The 19957-nt window shown below is 55.3% G+C and overlaps 1 protein-coding gene across 2 annotated transcripts; it reads left to right on the forward strand.

Annotated features, from left to right (window-relative positions):
* The first annotated feature begins 381 nt into the window (after positions 1–381).
* Positions 382–18247, forward strand: LOC140406280 (heterogeneous nuclear ribonucleoprotein C-like). Of its 2 annotated transcripts, none has more exons than XM_072494391.1 (8): positions 382–650; positions 4898–4973; positions 8437–8487; positions 8964–9014; positions 10600–10751; positions 12790–12903; positions 14679–14800; positions 18007–18247. In XM_072494391.1, exons 1-8 carry the CDS (start codon positions 395–397, stop codon positions 18091–18093), a joined length of 909 nt encoding a protein of 302 aa, XP_072350492.1. In that variant the 5' UTR covers positions 382–394; the 3' UTR covers positions 18094–18247. The 2 variants fall into 2 exon arrangements, with proteins under 2 accessions (XP_072350492.1, XP_072350493.1); XM_072494392.1 differs by having other exon boundaries at positions 4898–4967.
* Positions 18248–19957: the final 1710 nt, after the last annotated feature.

The following is a 19957-nucleotide window of genomic DNA, read 5'->3' on the forward strand; positions in this document are numbered from 1 at the left end:
CCTGTCCCAAGGAGTTGAGCAGGAACAATCTCTGTCGAATGTTAGAACCCTCGTCATGCACAAGAGATACCAAGGATGGTGACCAAAAGCTTGATTGCAGAGGAACGTTTTAAGGTGCGTCTTAAAGAGAGAAGCGGAGAGGTTTAAGGAAGGACTACTAGAGCCGAGGTGGCTGCCAGTGTTGGGCATAATGTGAATTGGGGGCAGGGAAGGAGAGAAAGCAGATGAGGTGTTAGTGCAGCGGTAGGTGCTAATTTTCAGCACTCAATTATTTTTTTTATTTTTTTTTAACCCCTCACTTTCCCCTTGTTTCCCCCCCCCCTCACTTCTCTAAACCGACCCCCCCCTCCCCCAACCAACCAACAACCACTATCATCAGGGGTATGACAGCCTTATGGCCGCCAAACTGATGGCCAGCAATGTGACGAACAAGAACGACCCACGGTCCCTGAACTCCCGGGTCTTCATCGGCAACCTCAACACTGCTGTGGTGAAGAAGACAGATGTGGAGGGCCTCTTCGCCAAGTATGGCAAGATTGTGGGCTGCTCGGTGCACAAGGGCTATGCTTTCGTCCAGTACGCCAACGAGAGGACCGCAAGGACGGCTGTGGCGGCGGAGGATGGCAGGATCATCGCCGGACAGCCGCTGGGTAAGCCTGGGGGGTGGATTCGGAGCGAGGAGTGGGAAGGTTTTCGGTGGGCTGGAGCTGGCTTTCCAGCGTCCTTTTCTCACGCGGGCTAAATTGTTACGCTCTTTGACATTTGGTGTTCTTGCACCTATCCCGATGACTGCAAGGCATTTGCCGTCGAAGTCTTGAACCATCAAAGCCGACTTGCCAACCAATCAGCACCCTTTCATCGTGCAGTATAAATTGTTGCTCCCTTTGAAATCTGCTTGACTTGCAACTGGCCCAATGAGTGCAGGAGCGAAAGCTTCGACAGCACGTCCCTTTCTTTTGCAACAGCATTTTCTTGTTTTAAAGTATGGCTGCTGCGGTAACGCAGTATATCGTGCACATGGTAAGACTGTCTGAAGGGGCAATGCTGCGTTAATGATCTGCTCTTGGGCTGTCAACGAGGAATAAATATTGCCCCCCCTCCCCCAACACACACACAAGCAATTGTGGTCACAAATCCCAAGTCAGTAATGGTGACCACAGAGCGGATACTCCAGGTTCTTTACTGTTCTGGGATTGGCTTCCCAGGCCCCTTTTCCATGTGTGTGTGTGTGTTTTTTTTTCTCTTGCGTTTGCCGAACTGAAAGTGAACTCTTGAGGCCCAATCGCCGCCACCAACAAGCAAATCGAGCCTACAGAATGGCAAGTGTTTTTCTCCTTGTGCTCCTACCCGTGCCCTTGGAACTCCTTCTGCACCCTACCCCACCTCAAAAACAATTCCTCCTCCATCCGTCACCCATCCATCCACCCCCTCAACGCCCTAGGGTGAGATGGTGGCAGGCCACGTGGTAATGTGATCGGACTAGTGATCCACAGCCCAGGCTAATGCTCGGAGGGGGGGGGGGGAAGAAGAGAGGGTTGGAGGGGGACGACGACACTGGTTCAAATCCCACCCAAGGCAGCTGTTGAAATTTAAATCCAATTAATAAACTCCGAAATACATGGCGCTAATCTCAGCAATGATGACCATAACAGCCATCATCGGTTGTCGTTTAAAAAGAAGAAAAGCCCTAATGCCCCCCAATGTGGTTGACTCTCAACTGCCCCTCTCTCTGGAATGGCCGAGCGAGACCACACTCAGTTCAAGGGGGCGTTTCGTGGTGGGCAGCAAATGCTGGAACCCCACCTGCGACGCCCACATCCAATAAGGAAACAAATATATAAATGCTGCTGTGGAGCCCTGGCCCTACGTGGCCTCTCCACACTGCTTGCCCTGTCTGCATTAACTCCCAATAATTGTATTCCGTGGAAGAATAGGTGTGAAGCTGGGTCTTTTACCTTGAGCAGAGTTATTCTCAAAGCAGCTCAGCAAAGTGACGCCAACCATTGCAGCTCGGTTGAACCAATTAGCCTAACACAAACCAACTTAAGGGGCAAGGAGCAGGCTTTTCAAAGGGACACTGCATTAATATGATCAGGGGGCCAGTCCCTCCCTCTTTCTCGTCGCCTAACCTCCCTACCTCCCCGCGCCTTTCCCTAGCCACGACCCGGCAGGGTCTCACTCCTGCCACCGTCCGGAGCGGGTGAGGGTGCGAGCGAACCCCAGGAGCTGGTAACCCTCCCGTGCCAACACTCGGGAGAGCGCTGCGCTATTGGAGAGTCCGTGGGACGTTAAACTAGTGCTTCCCGTGGCCCCGTTTTATCCTTCACACTTGGTTGAACCTCAATGTGAAAATTGGGGGCAGGATACCTGGGGGGGGGGGTTCAGTCGCTGACAACACCCAACATGTATGGGTGTTGTCAGCGACGGCCCATCGTTTTATTGACCATCCCTAATTTCCCCTTGACTTGAGTGTCTTACTCGTCCATTTCAGAGAGGGGGCGGTTAGGAGTCGATCACTGGGAGGCCCTATGGGAAATTTCCCTTGCCCAAAGGGGGCATTAGTGAACCAGATGGGTTTTAATGACAACCACTGTTACCATTACTGAGATTGGCGTCATGTATTCCAGATTTTATTCAAATTGAATTGAAGCAGTTGATGCTAAAACTTTGAATATATTGGATATAGCACTTGGGGAGAATGGGATCAAAGGCTATGGGGAGAAAGCAGGATTGGGCTATTGAGTTGGATGATCAGCCATGATCGTGATGAATGGCGGAGCAGGCTCGAAGGGCCAAAAGGCCTCCTCCTGCTCCTATCTTCTATGTATGTATCTGTCTATGTCCATTCAACAGCTGCCGTGGTGGGGTTCAAATCCGTGTGTCACCACTCCCCACCCTCCAGCCAAAAGCCCAGCGATAGTAGCACTATGTAACTGTCTGTTCTTATACATAATGAAACAGCCCACAGAAGCATTATAAAACAAAATTGCACTCCCCTGAGCTGCGTGAGAGAAGGACAGAGTGAGCGGGAGGGTGGGCACGATGTGGCAGAGGGACAGGGAAAGCGAGCGCGATGGGGCAGAGTGAGTGGGAGGGCGGGCACGTGTGGCAGAGGGACAGGGAAAGCGAGCGCGATGGGGCAGAGTGACAGGGAAAGCGAGCGCGATGGGGCAGAGTGAGCAGGAGGGCGGGCACGATGTGGCAGAGGGACAGGGAAAGCGAGCACAATGGGGCAGAGTGAGCGGGAGGGCGGGCACGATGTGGCAGAGGGGAAAGCGAGCGCGATGGGGCAGAGTGACAGGGAAAGCGAGCACAATGGGGCAGGGGGAGGCAGAGAGCGAGCACAATGGGGAAAGCGAGCGCGATGGGGCAGAGGGAAGCAGAGAGCGAGCGCGATGAGGGAGTGGGAAAGCGAGCGCAATGGGGAGAGCGAGGGCGATGGGGCAGGGGGAGGCAGAGAACGAGCATGATGAGGGAGCGGGAGAGCGAGCGCAATGGGGAGAGCATGCGCGATGACGGAGAGAGAGGATGAGCGAGCGTGACGAGGGAGAGCGAGGACGAGCGAGCGCGACGAGGGAGAGAGAGGGCGATCGAGCGCGACGAGGGAGAGAGAGGGCGAGCGAGCGCGACGAGGGAGAGAGAGGGCGATCGAGCGCGACGAGGGAGAGAGAGGGCGAGCGAGCGCGACGAGGGAGAGAGAGGGCGATCGAGCGCGACGAGGGAGAGAGAGGGCGAGCGAGCGCGACGAGGGAGAGAGAGGGCGATCGAGCGCGACGAGGGAGGGAGAGGGCGAGCGAGCGCGACGAGGGTGAGAGAGAGCGAGCGCGACGAGGGGGAGAGAGGACGAGCGAGCGCGACGAGGGAGAGCGAGGACGAGCGAGCGCGACGAGGGAGAGAGAGGGCGATCGAGCGCGACGAGGGAGAGAGAGGGCGAGCGAGCGCGACGAGGGAGAGAGAGGGCGATCGAGCGCGACGAGGGAGAGAGAGGGCGAGCGAGCGCGACGAGGGAGAGAGAGGGCGATCGAGCGCGACGAGGGAGAGAGAGGGCGAGCGAGCGCGACGAGGGAGAGAGAGAGCGAGCGCGACGAGGGGGAGAGAGGATGAGCGAGCGCGACGAGGGAGAGAGAGGGCGTGCGAGCGCGACGAGGGAGAGAGGGCGATCGAGCGCGACGAGGGAGAGAGAGGGCGAGCGAGCGCGACGAGGGAGAGAGAGGGCGATCGAGCGCGACGAGGGAGAGAGAGGGCGAGCGAGCGCGCCGAGGGAGAGAGAGGGCGATCGAGCGCGACGAGGGGGAGAGAGGGCGATCGAGCGCGACGAGGGAGAGAGAGGGCGATCGAGCGCGACGAGGGGGAGAGAGGGCGATCGAGCGCGACGAGGGGGAGAGAGGACGAGCAAGGGAGAGAGAGGGAGAGCGAGCGCGACGAAGGGGGTGAAAGAGCGCGACGAGGGGGAGAGTGAGCGCGACGAAGGGGAGAGCGAGCGCGGCGAGGGGGGGGAGAGCGCGTGCGACGAGGGGGAGAACGTGCGCGACGAGGGGGAGAGCGAGCGCGACGAGAGGGAGAGCGAGCGCGATGAGGACGAGGGGGAGAGCGAGCGCTACGAGGGGAAGAGCGAGCGCTACGAGAGAGGGAGGAGAGCGAGCGCGATGAGAGAGGGAGGAGAGCGCGCGCAATGAGGGAGAGGGGGGGAGAGTGAGCGCGATGGGGCTTGGTGGTGGGATGTAGGGGTGTGACGAGGACCCACCCCCCACACACACCGATCGCAGCCGTGTGAGCACACGAGGGCAAATGGGGAGGGGGAAGTGAGGTCAAGTGAGCCCCAGGGCGCCACCTCTTCCGGTTAAATACCTTCCTCTCCGAGTGACTTGCTGACTCTCTGCCTGTCTCTGTGTTCCAGACATCAATCTTGCTGGGGAGCCCAAACCCAACAGGCCAAAGAGTGGCCAGAAGAGATCAGCTTCTGACATGTACGGGTGAGTTCCGTCCAGCCCATGAGGCTGCACGACTTACTGTCCTTGTTTTTGTTCCACGCGAGTTCTCCCCCGGTACTCTGACTGTCCGCTGTCAAGTCCAAAACTTTTACCTTGTTTGTTTAATTAATCTATGGGACGTAGTGGGGCGTTGCTGGCCCTAATTGCCCCTTGAGAAGGTGGTGGGTGAGCCGCCATCTTGAACCCGCTGCAGTCCCTGTGTGGCGTCGAGCTCTCGAGAGTTGTCGGAGCTGCACCCATCCAGGCTTATTAATGGGGTGAAAGTGCTCTGCAAGAAAATATTCTTCCTTTAATGCCATTGCCTTCTCCGCCCACCTAACCTACCTGACTCTGTTTACCATAAGGCACCAGTGTAAGATGGATAGATCCTAGGTAACATGGAGGGGTTTGTGTAATGGGTGGTTGATTCCCCTCACAGTAATATTCCATCCACCAATGACACTTTTAAAAGTTGTAGAACTCAGGGGGTCACTGTTTGCAAATAAGGCACTGCCCACTTGAGAACAAGGATGGTTCCGGGGATGAGAAACTTCAGTTATGGGGATAGATTGGGGAGGTTGGGACTGTTCTCCTTGGAGAGAAGGAGGCCGAGAGGGGATTTGACAGAGATGTTCAAAATCATGAGGGGGGGCCTGGACAGCGTGGACGGGGAGAAACTGTTCCGGCTTCGTGATGGGATCGAGAACGAGAGGGCGCAGATCGGAAGCGATTTGTAAAAGAGGCGAATGTGATTTGAGAAAACCCCTTTTTCACACAGCGAGTGGTCGGGGTCTGGAATTCACTGTCTGGAAGTGCGGTGGAGGCAGGTTCAATCGGGGCGTCCGAGAGGGCGAGGGACGATTATCTGAATAGAGACAATGTACAAAGGGGCGTGACGGGGGAAAAGGCACGGGGGACGGCACTAAGTCACGATGCTCATTTGGAGAGACGGTGCAGACACGATGGGCCGAACGGCCTCCTTCTGCACCGTAACGGTTGTGTGATTCTGGGATGAGGAAGAATCATGTCTCAGAGTGGTGAGTCTCTGGAACTCTCTTCCTCAAAGGGCAGTGGAATATTTTAAAGACAGAATTGGACGGATTCTTGATTAACGAGAGGGTGAAAGGTTATCCGGGGGTCAGTGGGAATGTGGAGTCGAGGTTACAGTCAGATCAGCCGTGAACTTATTGATTGGCGGAGCAGGCTCGAGGGGCCGAGTGGCCTCTATTCCTGTTCGTGGTTCGTAGATTCTGATGGAGAACCCGCTCCGTGGTAACCTACTGGGGAGTCTTTGTCAGGGCCTTGAACTGTTTTGCCGCATTTATTACTGACTACAGGAGCAAGGATTTCTTACTGCACCTGTACGGGGCCTTAGTGAGACCACACCCAGAGTACTGTACGCAGTTTTGGTCTCCTTATCCAAGGATATCCTCGCCTTTGCGGGTGTGCAACGTAGGCTCACCAGGCTGAATCCTGGAATGGCAGGACAGTCATACGAAGAGAGATTGGGTCGACCGGGCCTTGGTGTTCACTGCAGTTTAGAAAAATAAGGTGGATCGCATTGAGACGTACAAAATACCGACTGGGGGTGCGGTTGTTGAACAAGGAGGTCTCCATGTCAGGGTAGGGCCATATAGGACTGAGAGGAGGAGAAACCTCTTCACTGGGAGGGTGGTGAACCTGTGGAATTCTCTACCTCAGAAAGGCCATGGAGACCAAATAACAATGCATTAAAGTGAATGGATAGGGCAGCACAGTTAGCATTGCTACCTCAAGGTGCCGAGGTCCCAGGTTCGATCCCGGCTCTGGGTCACTGTCCGTGTGGAGTTTGCACATTCTCCCCGTGTCTGCGTGGGTTTCGCACATTCTCCCCGTGTCTGCGTGGGTTTCGCCCCCACAACCCAAAGATGTGCAAGGTAGGGGGATTGGCCACGGTAAATCGCCCCTTAATTGGAAAATCCTTTTTAAAAAGGAGATAGATTGATTTCCAGACTTGAAAGGGGTTTGGGGAGAGAGCGCGGGGGGGTTGGCATTGAAGTAGAGGATCAGCCATGGTCATGTTGAACGGTGGAGAAGGCTTGAAGGGACGAATGGCTCACTCCTCCTATTTCTATGATTCTCAGACTCGGGCGATGAGCTAGAACGCCATGCCTGCAGGTTTGCTGGCACCGCAAAGGAAGGCGGCGAGGACAGCCGTGTAGGTGCAAGTGTAAAATTTACGAAGAGATTATTTTTTCTCTCTATAAATTTAGAGTACCCAATTCATTTTTTCCAGTTAAGGGGCAATTTATCGTGGCCAATCCACCTACCCTGCACATCTTTGGGCTGTGGGGGCAAAACCCGCGCAGACTCCACACGGACAGTGACCTCGAGCCGGGATTGAACCCGAGACCTCGGTGCCGTGAGGCAGCAGTGCTAACCCACTGCACTGCCGTGCTGCCCCTCAAAGAAATTATTTATTTATTTTAAATTTAGAGTACCCAATTCATTTTTTCCAATTCAGGGGCAATTTAGCGTGGCCAATCCACCTACCCTGCACATCTTTGGGTTGTGGGGGCGAAACCCACGCAGACATGGGGAGAATGTGCAAACTCCACACGGACAGTGACCCAGAGCCGGGATCGAACCTGGGACCTCAGCGCCGTGAGGCAGCAGTGCTAACCACTGCGCCACCGTGCTGCTCCCCCCCCCCCCCCCCCCCCCCCCCCCCCCCCAAGACATTATTGATGGATTTAGGTGACTGGGCAAAAAAGCAGCAAGGAGATTTCAACTGAGGCAAACGTGTACTTTGGAGCTGAAAAAAAACATTTTTTTCGACATGGTGGAAAGCTTTAACTAGGGGAGGTTTAAAGAGATGTGGGAGGTGCATGTACACAGATTGTTGAACATGTCCTGAACAGGTTCGGTAAATAATGAAACGGCTAACCGATTCTTGGACATTATATTTCGAGAGTCTTTTTGAACACAGTGGTTTGGGGAAGGGCCGGGGGGAGGGATTTACTTGACGTCGGAGGGAATGCAAGCTTATATTTACCAGAACGATTGCTGGACTCCCGAGGATGCGGCAGTGACCATGACGGCGTGGTGGCACAGTGGTTAGCACTGCCCCCTCACAGATCCAGGGCTCCGGGTTCAATTCCAGGCTCGGCTCACTGTCTGTGCGGAGTCTGCACGTTCTCCCCGTGTCTGCGTGGGTTCCCTCCGGGTGCTCCGGTTTCCTCCCACAAGTCCCGAACGATGTGCAGGTTAGGTGGATCGGCCAATTTAAAATTGTCCCATAACTTTCCAAAGATTAGGTGGGGTCACGGGGGTAGGGCTGGGTTTGGCTCTGTGTAGAGTGGCCTTTCAAATAGTCGGTGCAGACTCGATGGGCCGAATGGCCTCCTTCTGCACTGTAGAGATTCTATGAATTCTACGTGACTGAGTCTGTGCGCTTAACAGTTTCTTCCTGCTGTCGCCTTCCCAGGTCCACATCTGACCTCGACTACGACTATTACAGGAGCGATTTCTACGACAGGTAGGAGACCCTTGGTGCGGATGGTTGTGTTTCCGGTGGCTGCTGCTGATCTTCTCTTCCTTTTCTCCCTGCTCACTGCCGATCCTTCTCTCCTTGTTCTCCCCCGTCCACCCCTTGACTCCTTACTCGCTCCCCCAACTTCACTTTCTCCAATCCTGCTCTCGTCTCCTTTTCCTATCTCCCCTCTCCCCCGCCCACTCCCCCAATCTGCTCGCTCATCACTCTCTGCCCCCTACCACTTCTCCCTTCCCCCGGCCTGCACCCCCTCTTTCTGTCCCACTCGGGTGGGGTGAGGTGCCATGCAGGGGGTGGACACTCTGCATGCGGGGACCGGGTTGGTGAGAAGCCGTTTGGGGTCGGACTCTCTGCGGGTAGGCTTACATTCTGCCGACGAGATCCACGTTGGCGCAGGGGGCTCCGTGGGTGTGAGACTGGCATAAATCACGTCTTTTTAATTGCATTGTCTTTCTACCTAGTGCTCCCCCAAGCAGACAGTCGGAGGCATACGAGATTCCATCGCTAACCAGGTAAGCTTTCCGACTCGCCCATCCCGCGGCTATCGGGCTGTCCAGACCCTCAGCTCGACCATCGCCCAGATCGGCAACGATAAATTTATTAACACCAGCCAGTCGCACAGTAACTTATGAGGAGACAGTGGTGTAGTAGTAATGGCACTGGGCTGTAACATGGGTTCAAACCGCACCAACTGAAGCTGGAAGAATTTAAATTCAAGGACTAAAATCAGAAAAATATGGCGCAAATCCTAGTAATGATGACCGTGACATCATGGATTGTCGTTTTTAAAAAAAAAAAAAAACACCTGGTTCACTGATGCCGGGAAAGGGGAATCTGCCGTCATTATCCGTCCTGGTCTACACTTGACTCCAGACCCCCCCCCCCCCCCCGGATTTGCAGCGCCGGTGCTCTTACACTGTGGCAGGCGGCCATCCAATTTGTGCGCAGCAAGACTGTCCTCGCCTCGATCATATCAATGCCGGGTTCTGAGGGGTGGATTCTGGACACTGGACGTCAGGAATCGAACCACCCATTTCCCCTGCTGCCGTGGGATCTTTCCCAATGGAGAGACATACGGACTCAAAACATTGACTGTTTCTCTCTCTCTCTCTCTCTCTCTCTCTCTCTCTCGATGCTGTCAGACCTGCTGAGTTTATCCAGCGTTTCTTCTTTAGGTGGCAGACTGGTCCCCTGTTTTAACCTTCTCATCTAAAAAGCACAACCTCGGGTGCTGTCGGCCTGGATTCTGCAGGCACGAGACCCGAGTTCTGTGTTTCAAGCTCCCACCTTCTGACTAGAGGGGAGTCCAGCTGAGCCAAGCAGTCACAGCAGTGGCGTTTGAAGGTGCCGCAACTGGCAGAGGCATGGTCCCACCCACCAGATCCTCAGAAATAGGAGCGGTTATACAGGCCGTTTGGCCCCTCCGCCGTTTGATAAGATCGAGGCTGATTGATCGTGGCCTCGACTCCCCCGTAGATCAGAACTCTCTCTCCAACTCGGCCCTTGAATATATCCTCTGGCCCGTAGCTTCTCTGGGGGAGAGGACTCCACAGACTGACCCCCTCCCCCCCCATCATTTTGAAGCTGCACGGTTTCCCCCCGTCCCCCACCCCGGTTCCAGTTTCTTCCCCCACACCCACGAGGGGGGAAACACCTCCCAGCATGCACCCTGTCAACCCCCCCCCCCCCCCCCTCAGAATCTGATCCGTTTCAATACGATCTCCTCTGGTTCTTTCTAAACTCCAATGGGTACAGGCCCCGACCGGCTCAACCTTTCCTCATCGGACAAACCCCCTTCATCCCGGGAATCGGCCCCGTGAACCTTCTCTGAACAGCCTCCGATGCCAGTACGTCCCTCCTCAAGTAAGGAGACCAGAACTGTATTCAGTACTCCGGGTGCGGCCAGACTTCCCTAACTTTTATACCCCTGCCCCCACCCTTTGCAATAAAAGACTGGCAGTCCCATCAGCCTCCCTGATCACTTCTAGCTGACCTTGCTTTTCTTGTGCACTACTGTTGCAACACAGGAGGGATAGTGGCGGTGTCGCACATAAGTTCCCCATGGGCCATGTTAACTTTGTCTCTCCTCTGTTGCAGGATGTACCCGTACCCAAGTAGGGTACCGCCCCCTCTTCCCCGGCCCGTGACCATCGCCAAGCGCCCCCGTGTCACGGTTCCCGTGCCACGGAGAGGGAAAGGGAGTTTCAACACCAAGTCTGGACAAAAGTCGGCGGCATCGGGGAAGCCAGGTACGAGCATCAGAGGGTTAGCAAGACTCTCCGAGCATTTCCAGACCTCTGCACAACTTCCACATCTGGTTAGATACAGAGTAAAGCTCCCTCTAAACTGTCCCCATCAAACATTCCCAGGACAGGTACAGCACGGGGTTAGATACAGAGTAAAGCTCCCTCTAAACTGTCCCCATCAAACATTCCCAGGACAGGTACAGCACGGGGTTAGATACAGAGTAAAGCTCCCTCTACACTGTCCCCATCAAACACTCCCAGGATAGGTACAGCACGGGGTTAGATACAGTGTAAATCTCCCTCTACACTGTCCCCATCAAACACTCCCAGGACAGGTAGAGCACGGGGTTAGATACAGAGTAAAGCTCCCTCTTCACTGTCCCCATCAAACACTCCCAGGACAGGTACAGCACGGGGTTAGATATAGAGTAAAGCTCCCTCTACACTGTCCCCATCAAACACTCCCAGGACAGGTACAGCACGGGGTTAGATACAGCGTAAAGCTCCCTCTACACTGTCCCCATCAACACTCCCAGGACAGGTAGAGCACGGGGTTAGATACAGAGTAAAGCTCCCTCTACTCTGTCCCCATCAAATCAATTTAGGTCGATCGTTGGCTGTTGTATGGAATGGTTGTGGCTGTTTCTTAGCCACATTTAAAACATTTTTAAAAGTTCATTTACGGGATGTGGGGTGTCGCTGGTTAGGCCAGCATTTATTGCCCATCCCTAGTTGCCCTGAAGAAGGTGGTGGGTGAGCCGCCTTCTCGAACCGGCTGCAGTCCCTGTGTGGTGTGGGTAACACCCACAGTGCTGTCAGGGAGGGAGGTCCAGGATTGTGACCCGGCGACAGTGAAGGAACGGCCGATATATTTCCCAGTAAGGATGGTGAGTGTGGGGCTCGGAGGGGAACTTGCAGGTGGTGGAGTTCCCCATGTGTCTGCTGTCCTTTGTCCTTCTAGATGGTAGAGGTGGGGGTTTTGGAAGGTGCCGTCGAAGGAGCCTTGGTGAGTCGCTGCGGTGCATCTTGTAGATGGTACACACGCTGCTGTCACTGTGCGTCGGTGGTGGAGGGAGTGAATGTTTGTGGATGGGGTGCCGATCAAAGCGGGGCTGCTTTGTCCTGGATGGTGTTGAGCTTCTCGAGTGTTGTCGGAGCCGCACTCATCCAGGCAAGTGGAGAATATCCCATCACACTCCTGACTGGTGCCTTGTAGATGGTGGGCAGGCTTTGCGGGGTCAGGAGGTGAGTTACTCGCTGTAGGATTTGTAACCTTTGACCTTCCCTGATAGCCACAGTATTAATATGGCTAATCCAGTTAAGTTTCTGATCAATGGTAACCCCCACTGTGCGGTAGTCAGTGATGGTAATGCTATTGAATGTCAAGGGGCTATGGTTAGATCCTCTCTTGTAGGAGATGGCCTTTGCCTGGCACTTGTGTGGCACGAACGTAACTTGCCACTTGTCAGCCCAAGTCTGGATATTGTCCAGGTCTTGCTGCATTTGGACATGGACTGCTTCAGTATCTGAGGAGTTGCGAATGGTGCTGAACATTGTGCAGTCAGCCGCAAACATCCCCACTTCCGACCTTCTGATGGACGGATTGTTGATGAAGCAGCTGAAGGTGGTTGGGCCTTGGACACTACCCTGCAGTGATGTCCTGGAGTTAGGATGATTGACCTCCAAACACCACAACTATCTTCCTTTGTGCCAAGTATGACTCCAACCAGCGGAGAGTTTTCCTCCTGATTCCCATTGACTCCAGTTTAGCTCGGGCTCCTCACCTCTGCCATTCAGCTCTTTTGTCCATGTTTGAACCAAGGCTGTAATGAGGTCAGGAGCTGAGTGACCCTGGCGGAACCCAAACTGAGCACCCGTGAGCAGGTTGGTGTGTAGTTGAATACAATTCTGCTGCTGCTGATGGCCCACAGCATCTCATGGATGCCCAGTCTTGAGTTGCCAGATCTGTTCGAAGCCTATCTTGGTGGTGCCACACAACATGCTCACTACCTTCCTTTCTCTTTGCGCTCGCTCCACCCAGTGAAAGCCAACGACCTGGCCACCATCAAGAAGGAGTTGACCTTGATCAAGAGCAAAGTGGACTCTCTCCTGGACAGTTTGGAGAAGATTGAGAAGGAGCAATCAAACCAGACAGGTAAATTAACCGATTTGGGCCTCTTCTCTTCTCTCTCTCTCTCCCCTCCTGCCAGCCCTCGCTCCCTCTGTCCCGCCAGCCCTTGCTCCCTCTGTCCCGCCAGCCCTTGCTCCCTCTGTCCCGCCAGCCCTCGCTCCCTCTGTCCCGCCAGCCCTCGCTCCCTCTGTCCCGCCAGCCCTCGCTCCCTCTGTCCCGTCAGCTCTCGCTCCCTCTGTCCCGTCAGCTCTCGCTCCCTCTGTCCCGCCAGCCCTCGCTCCCCCTGTCCCGCCAGCCCTCGCTCCCTCTGTCCCGTCAGCTCTCGCTCCCTCTGTCCCGCCAGCCCTCGCTCCCTCTGTCCCGCCAGCCCTCGCTCCCTCTGTCCCGTCAGCCCTCGCTCCCTCTGTCCCGTCAGCCCTCGCTCCCTCTGTCCCGCCAGCCCTCGCTCCCCCTGTCCCGCCAGCCCTCGCTCCCTCTGTCCCGTCAGCTCTCGCTCCCTCTGTCCCGTCAGATCTCGCTCCCTCTGTCCCGCCAGCCCTCGCTCCCTCTGTCCCGCCAGCCCTCGCTCCCTCTGTCCCGCCAGCCCTCGCTCCCTCTGTCCCGCCAGCCCTCGCTCCCTCTGTCCCGTCAGCCCTCGCTCCCTCTGTCCCGTCAGCCCTCGCTCCCTCTGTCCCGTCAGCTCTCGCTCCCTCTGTCCTGCCAGCCCTCGCTCCCTCTGTCCCGCCAGCCCTCGCTCCCTCTGTCCCGTCAGCTCTCGCTCCCTCTGTCCCGCCAGCCCTCGCTCCCTCTGTCCCGTCAGCTCTCGCTCCCTCTGTCCCGCCAGCCCTCGCTCCCTCTGTCCCGCCAGCCCTCGCTCCCTCTGTCCCGTCAGCTCTCGCTCCCTCTGTCCCGTCAGCTCTCGCTCCCTCTGTCCCGCCAGCCCTCGCTCCCCCTGTCCCGCCAGCCCTCGCTCCCCCTGTCCCGCCAGCCCTCGCTCCCTCTGTCCCGTCAGCTCTCGCTCCCTCTGTCCCGCCAGCCCTCGCTCCCTCTGTCCCGTCAGCCCTCGCTCCCTCTGTCCCGCCAGCCCTCGCTCCCCCTGTCCCGCCAGCCCTCGCTCCCTCTGTCCCGTCAGCTCTCGCTCCCTCTGTCCCGTCAGATCTCGCTCCCTCTGTCCCGCCAGCCCTCGCTCCCTCTGTCCCGCCAGCCCTCGCTCCCTCTGTCCCGCCAGCCCTCGCTCCCTCTGTCCCGTCAGCCCTCGCTCCCTCTGTCCCGTCAGCCCTCGCTCCCTCTGTCCCGTCAGCTCTCGCTCCCTCTGTCCTGCCAGCCCTCGCTCCCTCTGTCCCGCCAGCCCTCGCTCCCTCTGTCCCGTCAGCTCTCGCTCCCTCTGTCCCGCCAGCCCTCGCTCCCTCTGTCCCGTCAGCTCTCGCTCCCTCTGTCCCGCCAGCCCTCGCTCCCTCTGTCCCGCTCGCTCTCCATACCTGACGTTTCAGACTTCAGCCCGATCCCTATACCTGCACTGCACCCCCCCCCCCCCCCCCCCCCCCCCCCCTCAGATACACAAAATTGATCCAAGCGCCCTGGTATTTCTGTTAAGGAGATGTCCTTGCCCCCCTCACCCTCGCAGTCCCTTCACCATTACCAGTCGGCCGGATTCTCTCCCACTCCCACCCCTACCCCTCTGACTGCCCCTTCCCCCTCTCACAGACCTTCCAAAGATGTACGCACGTCCACCCATCTTTCCTAACCGCCTGGCAGCCTTCCCACAAGCGGTGCTGAAGGACGTTGACTTTCAACCGCCTTTTTCTTGTTACTCTGGGTAGAGATCAAGAGTGACAAAACAGATGAGGGGAGCAGCAGCAAAGCGGGGAGCGAATCCAAGAAAGCCGAGAGCGAGGGGACCGGTGAGGAAGGCGACCCCCTGGAGGATGAAGAGGAAGATCAGGTATGAGCCAGAGGTCCTCTATCCTTGGACAGGGTGTCCGTCGGTGCAGGTTGGGATGGGCCATCACAGTGGAATGATTCCTGGTCTTTGATAGGAAGGGGAGGGGTCGGATAACATTGTTACGACACCCTGGGCTAGTGCCTGACCAATTCCAGCTCACTGGTCACAACACAGATGAATTTACCAAATATTCTTATGAAAATAACCGACGTCTTTAGCCCTTGGCTGCCCAATAATTACAGTCACCGGATTTGTAAATGTAATCACAATTACTGTTTATTTATAACAAGAACATAGATACATAGAAGATAGGAGCAGGAGGAGACCGTTTGACCCTTCGAGCCTGCTCCACCATTCATCACGATCATGGCTGATCATCCAACTCAATAGCCTAATCCTGCTTTCTCCCCATAGCCTTTCATCCCATTCTCCCCAAGTGCTATATCTAGCCACCTCTTGAATATATTCAAAGTTTCCGCATCAACTACTTCCTGTGGTAGTGAATTCCACAGGCTCACCACTCTTTGTGTGAAGAAAAGACTCCTTATCTCTGTCCGAAATGGTTTACCCTGAATCCTCAGACTGTGACCCCTGGTTCTGGACACATCCACCATCGGTAACATCTTCCTTGCATCTACCCTGTCCAATCCTGTTAGAATTTTATACGTCTCTATGAGATTCCCCCTCATTCTTCTGAACTCCAGCGAGAACAATCCCAACCTAGTCAATCTCTCCTCATATGACAGTCCCGCCATCCCTGGAATCAGTCTGGTAAACCTTCGCTGCACTCCCTCGAGAGCAAGAACATCCTTCCTCAGAGAAGGAGACCAAAACTGCACACAATACTCCAGGTGTGGCCTCACCAAGGCCCTGTACAATTGCAGCAACACATCCCTGCTCCTGTACTCGAAACCTCTCACAATGAAGGCCAACATACCTTTAGCCTTCTTTACCGCCTGCTGCACCTGCATGCTTACCTTCAGCGACTGGTGCACAAGGACACCCAGGTCCCGCTGCACACTCCCCTCTCCCAATTTACAACTGTTCAGGTAGTAATCTGCCTTCCTGTTTTTGCTTCCAAAATGAATAACCTCACACTTATCCAAATTATACTGCATCTGCCATTGGTTTGCCCACTCGCCCAACCTGTCCAGATCATGCTGGAGGATCCCTGCATCCTCGTCACAACCGTCCCACCCAATTTGGTATCATTTGCAAACTTTGAGATGTTACATTTCCCCCAATCCCATGCTCTTTAATCTTGCACAATAATCTCTTCTGTGGGACTTTGTCAAATGCCTTCTGAAAGTCCAAATATACCACATCGACTGACTCTCCCTTGTCAATTGTACTGGTTACATCTTCAAACAATTCCAACAGATTTGTCAAGCATGATTTTCCCTTCATAAATCCATGCTGACTCTGACTGATCCTGCCACTGCCTTCTAAATGTTCCGCTATGAAGTCCTTGATAATGGATTCAAGAATTTCCCCCACTTCCGGTTAGGCTTACTGGTCTATGATTCCCTGCTTTCTCTCTACCTCCCTTTTTGAATATTGGAGTGACATTAGTTACCCTCCAATCTGCAGGGACTGTTCCAGAGTCTATAGAATTCGGAAGGTGACCACCAATGCATCCACTATTTCCAGAGCCACCTCCTTAAGCACTCTGGGATGTAGATTTTCAGGCCCTGGGGATTTATCTGCCTTCAATCCCATAAATTTTCCCAGCACCATTTCTCTACTAATGTTGATCTCCCTCAGTTCTTCCCTCTCACTAAACCTTTCATTCTCCAACATTTCTGGTATCTTATTTGTGTTCTCTTTTGTGAAGACAGAACCAAAGTATGTATCCAATTGCTCAGCCATTTCTTTGTCCCTTATTGTGCATTCCCCTGTTTCTGTCTGTAGGGGGCCTACATTTCTCTTTACCAATCTCTTTCGCTTCACATATCTATAGAAACTCTTAGTGTCAGTCTTTATGTTCCCTGCAAGCTTACTTTCGTACTGTACTTTCCCCTCCTAAATCAATTCCTTCGTCCTTCTTTGCTGAATTCTAAACTGCTCCCAATCCTCAGACCTATGATTTTTCTTGGCCAATCACCGATATTCCCGTATTACCTCTAATTTTGTGTTTATCGTAGAATTTACAGTGCAGAAGGAGGCCATTTGGCCCGTCGAGTCTGCATCGACCCTTGGAAAGGGCACCCTACACAAGCCCACACCTCCACCATCCCTATAACCCCACCCAACCCAACATTTTTGAACGCTCAGGGCAATTTAGCACGGCCAATCCACCTAACCTGCAGACCTTTGAACTGTGGGAGGAAACTGGAGCACCCGGAGGAAACCCACGCAGACACGGGGAGAATGTGCAGACTCTGCACAGACAGTGACCCAGCCGGGAATCGAACCTGGGACCCTGGAGCTGTGAAGCAATTGTGTTACCCACTGTGCTACCATGCTGTCCAAATGCCATTTTAATGCCATTCCCAACATCACCACTGAAGTTTGGGGGTCTTATCTATGACACCCTCGAATGTTTTTTGTCCCTTGGTATTTCGCAACTCTACCCATCCAGACTTCACATTGTCAGAGCTAATATCCTTTCTCACTGTTGTGTCAATTTCCTCTTTAACCAGCAGTGCCACGCTACCACCTTTTCTTTTATGCCTGTCCTTCCTAAATACTGAATACCCTGTGACATTCAGTTCCCATCCCTGGTCACCCTGCAGCCATGTAATGAACTGTAATGAAATATACAGCATTTGTTAACTCTTATCTAATTCCTGATCCCCCATTTTAATTTCCCCCCCGCCATACATAGTATACACACACACAGAAGACAGACAAACACAGAGTGGTGGAAAGGGGTTAAAAATGATGAGCGATTGGAAAAGAGCTGGCAGAGCGTGGAGATCCCGGTGTACTCTGGAGCTGGAGGAGATTCCCGCGATGGTGTGCACCAATCCGGAGGACAAGAACGTCTTTCGGGGTCGCCCCGGCCCCACATCTCCCGGACATGTTCCTCGGGCAGATAGTCCGGTCTTGTTGCAGGTCTGCTTGTGGGTTCTTGCGGACAGCTCATCATCGCTGCCTACCCAAGGGGGGGGGATTGCCAGTGACAGCCACATGCTGAGATCGAACGAGAAGACGTAATCCTTGGTTCATGCTGACTGACCTCTCTCTCTCTCTCTCTCTCGCAGCTGCGCGACAGCAAAGGCCGCAAGGATGAGGAGGAGGGCGAGGACGACGGCGGCGACGACGACGCCAACGGCCAGGACGGCCATTAGACGAGCTGAACGACCGACTTTAATGACCCCTCCCTCCTTTTTACCCACCCCACCCATCGTCGCCTCCAACCTCGCCCTTCGAATCTTGACGCTGTTGTCAGTTCTCTCGTTTTCTAAATAAACAAAAAAAAACGCTGTGCTGTCGGCAGAGCGACGGCCGTTTCCGACTGGATTTTTATTCCGAATTTAAAGGAAGCATCTTAATAGGGGAAAGCTCGCTTTTCTTCTCCCTGCCGTTCCTATGCTCTGTGCCCCACACCCTCCCTTCCTCCACTCCCTCGCCGGTTGCAAATTTCCAGGGAAATGATGAGCGGGGTGTGGGTGTTTTTATAATTCAGGGAACTTAGGCCAACTGACCTGACGAGAGCTCGCTCCCCCCCCCCCACCACCACCACACCCTTGCTCATCGCCTTGCGTTGGCTCGCGTTTTGTTTTTAAGCTTCCTATCTGCTTGATGCGCTCTGACTTAGAGGTGCGGCTTTTAATGTTTGGTGGGGGGGGGGGGGGGAGGCACTGCTGTGTCTGGCGGGTAGGGGCGGGTAGAGGTTGTGGGTACCTATTTTCGTACGTTTAAAAAAAAAAAAGAAATTCCCCTTCCTGTGCTCACCCCCTGCCCTTTCTCCTACTTAGTTTGCTTTGGCTTCTTGGGCCTGTCTCGTCATCGGATCGCTCTCGTGCTCCCATCAGGAATCTTAGCAAGCGGGCAAACGCGTGCTGTCTCTCTCCGGAGATGGCGTACGTGGCCCAATGGTCGGGCCTTGTAGGCACCGCTCCAGCAGAGCGAGAGTGGGTGGCGTTTCTATTCTGCCGTGCCCAGTGAAGAGGTGAATAGAGGATATGGAGGGGGGGGGGGGGGGGGGTGGATTAGGTGGGTGAAGCTTGTGTAAGTGGCACCTCGCACAAAGTCACGTCGAGGCGCACCCGACGGGCAAAGCGGGGGTTTGATCCGGGAGGGGCAAGTTGAGCTTTCTTGGCGGGGGGGGCGGAATCGGGGTCATTCCACCGGCAAGAAACCCCCCGCACCCCCCCGGAACCACTTCACTCAACCAACTGTGGAGAGCGTACCTACCCAGCCGCACAAGCACCCCCCTTTTCCCCCCCCTCCCCGCCCCCCTCTTTCCCTTTCCCCTTCCCCTCTTTCTCCTTCCCCTTCCCCCTCTTTCCCCCTTCTCTCCCCTCTCTTTCCCCCCCCTCTCTTTCCCCCCTCTCTTTCCCCCTCCTCTCTTTCCCCCCTCCCTCTTTCCCCTCTCCCCCCCTCCCCCTCCCCTCTCCCTCCCTCCCCTCTCCCTCCCTCTATCCCCCTCTCTTTCCCCTCCCCCTCCCTCCCTCTATCCCCCTCTCTTTCCCCTCCTCCCTCCCTCTTTCCTCCCCTCTCCCTCCCTCTTTCCCCCACCCCTCCTTTCCCCTCCCACCCCCCTTTCCCCACCCTTCCCCCTCTTTCCCCTCCACTCTCCCTCCCGCTTTCCCCCACCTCTCCTCCCTCCCTCTTTCCCCCTCCATCTTTCCCCCATCTCTCCTCCCTCCCCTTCCCCCTCTCTCTTTCCCCCTCCCTCTTTCCCCCTCCCTCTTTCCCCCTCCTCCCCTCCCTCTTTCCCCCTCCATCTTTCCCCCATCTCTCCTCCCTCCCCTTCCCCCTCTCTCTTTCCCCCTCCCTCTTTCCCCCTCCTCCCCTCCCTCTTTCCCCCTCCATCTTTCCCCCATCTCTCCTCCCTCTCTTTCCCCCTCTCTCTTTCCCCCTCCCTCTTTCCCCCTCCTCCCCTCCCTCTTTCCCCCTCCATCTTTCCCCCATCTCTCCTCCCTCTCTCTTTCCCCCTCTCTCTTTCCCCCTCCCTCTTTCCCCTCCCTCTTTCCCCCTCCTCCCCTC

The sequence above is a fragment of the Scyliorhinus torazame genome, unplaced genomic scaffold (assembly GCF_047496885.1).
Source record: "Scyliorhinus torazame isolate Kashiwa2021f unplaced genomic scaffold, sScyTor2.1 scaffold_411, whole genome shotgun sequence".
In the NCBI taxonomy this organism is placed as follows: Eukaryota; Metazoa; Chordata; class Chondrichthyes; order Carcharhiniformes; family Scyliorhinidae; genus Scyliorhinus; species Scyliorhinus torazame.

Excerpts from the sequence above, each read along its gene's own strand:
- LOC140406280 (XM_072494391.1), top strand. The coding sequence starts at position 395 with ATGGCCGCCAAACTGATGGCCAGCAATGTGACGAACAAGAACGACCCA. Across the intron at positions 10,752-12,789 it reads GGCGGCATCGGGGAAGCCAG|TGAAAGCCAACGACCTGGCC; the intron begins GTACGAGCATCA and ends CGCTCCACCCAG. Across the intron at positions 14,801-18,006 it reads AGGATGAAGAGGAAGATCAG|CTGCGCGACAGCAAAGGCCG; the intron begins GTATGAGCCAGA and ends TCTCTCTCGCAG.